Here is a 6000-nt window from a genome sequence, read left to right on the forward strand (position 1 = left end):
CACCACCTACTATTACCATTCTACTTTCACTATCTCTATGACTAATTTCACTCAGAAGTGTAAAAAAAATGAATTTTTACAGTGTGCATTTTAAAAGTATAATGTATTCAACTGTGTATGTAAAACTATAATGCCCTATATAAGTATTTTTTGGTGTATTACAAATGACAGCATGTACCGAATTCCTATGTAGTACACAGGCCAGTTTTGAATCTTGCTTGGTCTTCTCCCCACAGCAGTTTCATTTAATATTTCCTAAATACTGCAATCAGAAAATTTCAGGGACCCTATTTTTACAGGGAGACCCTAAGGAGAAAAAATGGCCTGTCTCCATCCCTGAAATCCAATTCTCCTAACTTATATATTTTTCTAAAACCACTTCACCACCTGTCTCACATTAAAAGATGGAGGTGGGGAGGAAGAGTGGGAATCAGCGATGATGGCAAGATAGATTTCTGAAAAACATGTTATTCCACCCTCTGCAGGATTCAAGTACAGGTTTATGGGAGAGGACAAACAAACCTTGGGATATTTACAGTCTTGGCTTTGACGCGAGCAAAATCAAATAATATTTACAGAGTGCCTGCCACATGGCAGGCAGGATGTTGAGGGCTCCTCGGAGACGATGACGAGTCTGGGCCCTCGGAAAGCTTACTTGCTTCTACCCCGGAGCATCTGTTGCTCAGTGTTGACAACCATGGCCATTCAAGAGCTGGCCCCAGGTGGAGCAAAGAAAACAGCTTCCACCTGGCTGAAAAGTCAGCTCAGCTGGCCGAAGTGAGGGTTTCGGGCAAAAGGGAAACACAAAAACGAAACCTCAGACGCAAGCCGGTGGGACTCCGCTGCAGGAGGCAGAATTGCAGAAGCTGTAATGCAGGGAACCCACTCGGCACCCGACCCCGATGAAGGCTCCCCGCGCTCCGAGAGGCAAGGGACTACGGATCAAAGGATCCTGCAGCCCGGGAAAAGCAAACTCGCTTCGCTGGGAGCTCAGATAGGGGGTTGCAAAACGGTGGGCGCCGGAGGCAGGGGCGGCGGGCTGGGGATCTGCTGAGTGGAAATCGAGCTGGTGGGGAGGGAGGTGGGCAGGGCGAGTGAGCTCAGTGACTGGGACCTAATGGTCACACTGCGGTGCAAAGCACGCCTCGGGGCTCCCGCGGAGAACACCCATTCGAGGGTACTGGAGCCTGGAAAGGGTCTGCGAGTGCACTGGGGGCAGCGCGGGGGGAAGGGTCCCCTAGAGGCCGGGCGCGACAGTCGGACTGCCGCCGGGGAAGAGGTGGGATGCGGTCTCTTCCAGGATAAACACACACGCTCACACACACACTCGCTTCCCGACCCCGGGCTAGCCCCGAGCCTCGGCGGCCCCTTACCTTCGGCGCGCGAGCGGATCTCCGACACGGTCCTCCGCATGGTGGGCATCACGGCGGCGGCTGCAGGTGGGTCCTCAGCCCGGACTCTGCACCTGTCACGGCGTGGTACACGCGGGAGACCCGGCTGCGCCGCGCAGAGCGCTCAGCTGCAGCCTGGGCCGCGCCGCCGCCCACCTAGGGCAGAGCCGCCGCCGGGCGCGGCCCCCGCACGCCGACAGGAGGAGGAGAAAGGCAGCGGTGGCGGCGAAGGTGGCGGCGTCCGCAGAGCTGGGCGAGCTCTCGCTGCAGCCGCGGAGGGGCGGCTCGGCGAGGGGCGGAGCTCGGGCGCCGGCGCCGGGGGAGGGGCCTGCGGGGCTCGCGCTCCCCCTCCCGCGGCCGCTCTGCAAGGAAGGCGGGTGAGGGGCGGGGAGAGCCAGGGGGAGCCTCCTTCGCCTCGCCCCGCCCCGCTTCGGACCGTATCACGACTCAAAGGGGGGATCAACTCTTAGCCTCCTCAGTCCTCCAGCGTTTTCGCTCCGCCCCGTGGAGTTGGTTGACCCGGTTCCTCTTCCAGGCCACTCGGACTCTCTCACATCTTGCTCAGAAAGGAAAGACTGCTCTGGCTGCTGCATTCTCACGAATCCCCCCCCGCTACCCCTGGCTTTTGATCGCAGTGGAGCCGCCCGTCGTCTGGAAAGAGCTGTTGGGTCTGAGCCGGCAGGCGAAGGCGAAAGGGTCTGGGACTACAAGGTTTAGCTCCCAGCCAGAGCAGGAAAGGAACGACTGACTGTTCGCCATCTGGGTGTAATTCTAACCTCTCTGCACGCCCAGCCCGACTCGTGGCCTGAGCCGCACTTGTCCTCCTGCCTCACCCACTAGCAGCAACAGGCTGCCAGGTCGGGAGGCCCCTGGTGCCCATGGTGCTCTTGTCCGTGGGGCTTGGGTGCATCTGGGCCCCGCCTGCAAGTGGGCCCGGTGCATCTCCCTAGTTCAGGCTCTGCAGCCTGACAAGGCACTGAAATAGCAATTAAGCCAACTAAGTATTGGCCCAGGTGGTTCACAAAAGACTTTTTTTTTTCTTTTAGTTAAATCTGCATAAAGTTGGATGCAGTCGTTTTATCTGCAAAGGGGAGAGGAGTCTTTGTATAAAATCCATAAATATGTTAAATTTTAATTTGCCGATGTCCTTCAGATTATCATAGCCTCATTACCTTTTATTTTGTATACCGAGATCTACGCTAAAAAGTTGTCAAAACAAATACTTCACCTTCAAGTTAAGATGTAAGGTTTTGTGCTGTTTCTAGCGAGCTGCTGAACTGGCAGGAAAGGAATAAACCAGAAACAATAAATCAGAAGCAATTTGCTTCTTCCCTCATTTCATGCTCTTCCTCCAGCAACCAGCGAAAGAGATCCTCACATAGAGGCCTTTTATTTGAGATCTTTTCACATCCTGAAGGGAGAGAGCTGGAGAGGTTTGACCTGAGAGAGAAGTGATTATTTCCAAGCCTCAGGAAAAAATGAAATAAAATCTGCTAATAGCGTCCTATCTCCATTTGTGGTATTTCTTCTGCTTCCTGCAGGTAGCACTTGCTAATCAGAGCCCTGCCCTACATTAATACTTAGGCAGTCAATGCATATTTATGAAGAGCCCACTCTAGTTGGCTCTGATTCAGAGGCTGGAATTAGAACAAAGAAAATGTATTCTCAGTGTTCATGGAACATCTCAGGGTAAAGCAGGACTCAACAATAAATGAATGTATCTGTTTCAGTGATAGTCATGATTTAAAGTATGGTCTTCTAAACGTAAAAAATGAACACAGCTTTTTCTGGACTGTTATCACTGGGCATTTTTATTTCTTCCAAGGCCCAGGGTCTCCTTGTATAAAGCAGGCTTCCTCTGGCTTAATGAACATGAGTCTGAAACAAAATTAAAGGGCTAATATAGCAAGGAAAATAGTAAAAATAATAATCAGCTTTAAAAGTTAGCGAACAGAAACTGGAGGAAATGCAGTGCTTTTCTGATTAACATTTTAGGTGTAATTCTATATGAAGCCATAACCAGTTCTTATTAAAAATCAGTGCGCAGCAGCATGACGATAGTTCATTTATGAGCAATCACCTTTGTAATTCCTAATTAGTCCTCAGATGGGGTTGAGGTTCAATTCTGCTTATTTGCAAGTAATAACTGAAGGAACTCCAGAAGTTACCTCTGTTTTGTATAGAGCAATCCATTTTTTACATGTGTGTCCCATTAACTCATCAGCAAAGTTGAAAACGTCATTGATACAGGAAACAAGTCATTTATACAGAGAAGACTATTGCATGATATAGTCTATAGATTACCGTGTGTCCTTTCCCTGATATTATCACTTTATCCATAATGGCAAGCGTATCCCAACTACCTTATTTCTTAAAAACCACTCATTCCTGATTGCTAGAAATCACACATTTTTATTGGTTCAGAACTTGATTGAAGTTGAGGATTGCATTAATCTGCATCTGCTTGATTTTAAGGCTCTCAGATCGTCTCACCTTCTATTGTGTGAGAAGTGCAATGTGCCAGCCCCTGGCAGGGAACTCCGGTTCCAGCCACATGACTTTGTCACGGAATCTGTAGTAGAATTCAGATGTCAGCAAGATCATTTAAAATCTTTCAGGTCATATGACTATACTGCTGATAGACTTAGAAGGAAGAGGGTTATTTAAGGACAACTTCCCTAAGATCCAGGTTTTATCCTCCACAAAATATACATTGAATACATAACACGTGTGAGGTGCTGAGCCAGAGAACTAGGTTATAGAGGCACTTAATGAAAGCTAAACAGCAGTAGCAACAAGATGGCTAATATGTCATGCCAAATAGACAAGCAGCAACTATGGACTTTGAGAGAAAGCTAAGTTTCTAAGAGCTAGGGTGATCAACATTGTTGAGCTAGATCTTAAAGTAGGGGTTAATTCTATAGAAATAAAAAGGAGACCTCTTTCTAGTGGGAATGCTTGGTAGTCATTGTTTAATGAATGTTTAAGGTCAGTGGAGTGATAAAGGAGCATATATATTTGGCAGGAACAAAGAGACTGACTTGACTACAGTAAAGGTTTTTCAATGGGAATCCATGTATGGAGACTAAAGGTGCCAGATTTGGGAGAGTCTGAAATGTCATCTTAGGATACTTTTGTTTCCTAATGAGCCTTCTAAATGAATGATGCTAGGAATCCCAATATGCCCACTTTTAAGCGTTTGTTTCTTTTTTTTTTTGACATTTTTCCCTTGAATTTTGCCACAAATTTTCCTCAACTTTACTAAGTAAATTATGTTCTAATATAATGAACATTGAGTGGCAGATGTTCGTTACATTCCCAATAACTGTGCCATGTAGGACTAAATGGGAAAACATGTCCTTAGCTTTCTCTTTGAATTAGGATGGCTGTTTTAAGTCATTAGAGAAAATAAAGTATGTGTAAATACGTCTACTCTGTTCTACTGTCATAGCAGGGTGTGGACATCAATGGAACTACATTGGCCTACAGACTCAGGTTTAAACTTCATTCAAATCAGAGGTGACTGTCAGGTACCCAGAGTTGGGTAAATGATAGTTGAAATTACAAAGGAAAAAAATACAATAAAAGAACTAAGAGGATGTCACTACTGGAACTAAACAGATTGGAAATCAAGTTTTCATGCCAAGAAAATTAAATAGGAGAAAGAATAGTCTTTTCAACAAAGGATGTTGGGACAACTGGATATCCACATGCCAAAGAAAAAAGTTGGACCCCTGCCTTGTATCATACACAAAAACTAACTCAAAATGGATCAAACACCCAAAATGTAAAAGTTAAATTATCTATAAAACTCTTCAGAGAAAAATAGTAAATATTTATTAACTTAGATAATAGTTTCTTACATATGGCATCAAAAGCACAAACAACAAAAGAAAAAAGTGATAAATTGCACATCATCAAATTAAAAACTTTTGTCTGGGCACAGTGGCTCATGCCTGTAATCCCAGCACTTTGGAGGCCCAGGTGGGCGGATCACTTGAGGTCAGGAGTTCGAGACCAGCCTGGCCAACATGGTGAAACCCCATCTCTACTAAAAATACAAAAATTAGCTGGGCGTGGTGGTGGGTGCCTGTAATCTCAGCTACCTGGGAGGCTGAGGCAGGAGAATCGCTTGAACCCAGGAAGCAGAGGTTGTAGTGAGCTGAAATCATGCCACTGCACTCCAGTCTGGGTGACAGAGCGAGACTTTGTCTCAAAAACAAACAAACAAACAAACAAAACCAAACTTTTGTGCTTCCAAATACATCATTAAGAAATTGTAAAAGAACCCACAGAAAGGGAGAAAACTTTTGTAAACCATATAGCTGATTAGCGACTTGTACCTAGATTATATTAAAAACGATTATGAGGCTGTGTGACATGGCTCTTGCCTGTAATCCCAGCAATTTGGGAGGCCAAGTAAGGAGGATCATTTAATCCCAAAAGTTCTAAACCAGCCTGGGCAACGTTGAGACCTTGTCTCTACAAATAATTAAAACATTAGCCAGGCGTGATGGTGCACGCCTATGGCCCCAGCTATTTGGAGGCTGAGGTGGGAGAATCACTTGGGCTGGGGTGGTCGAGGCTGCAGGGAGCTAAGCCATGATCA

The 6000-nt window shown here is 46.5% G+C and overlaps 1 protein-coding gene across 8 annotated transcripts in view; it reads right to left on the reverse strand.

Annotated features, from left to right (window-relative positions):
* ATP8A1 (ATPase phospholipid transporting 8A1) overlaps positions 1–1755 on the reverse strand; it is a 249041-nt gene extending 247286 nt beyond the window's left edge. For 4 of the 8 annotated variants that reach the window (XM_009447595.5, XM_001150768.6, XM_517167.8 and 1 more), the window contains exon 1: positions 1374–1755. In XM_009447595.5, coding sequence (XP_009445870.3) covers positions 1374–1422 — 49 coding nt within the window. In that variant the 5' untranslated portion in view covers positions 1423–1755. The remainder of the gene's footprint in view (positions 1–1373) is intronic. The other 4 variants (XM_063809481.1, XM_063809478.1, XM_063809479.1 and 1 more) reach the window with 2 other exon arrangements.
* Positions 1756–6000: the final 4245 nt, after the last annotated feature.

Source organism: Pan troglodytes, chromosome 3 (genome assembly GCF_028858775.2).
Source record: "Pan troglodytes isolate AG18354 chromosome 3, NHGRI_mPanTro3-v2.0_pri, whole genome shotgun sequence".
NCBI classification, from domain to species: domain Eukaryota; kingdom Metazoa; phylum Chordata; class Mammalia; order Primates; family Hominidae; genus Pan; species Pan troglodytes.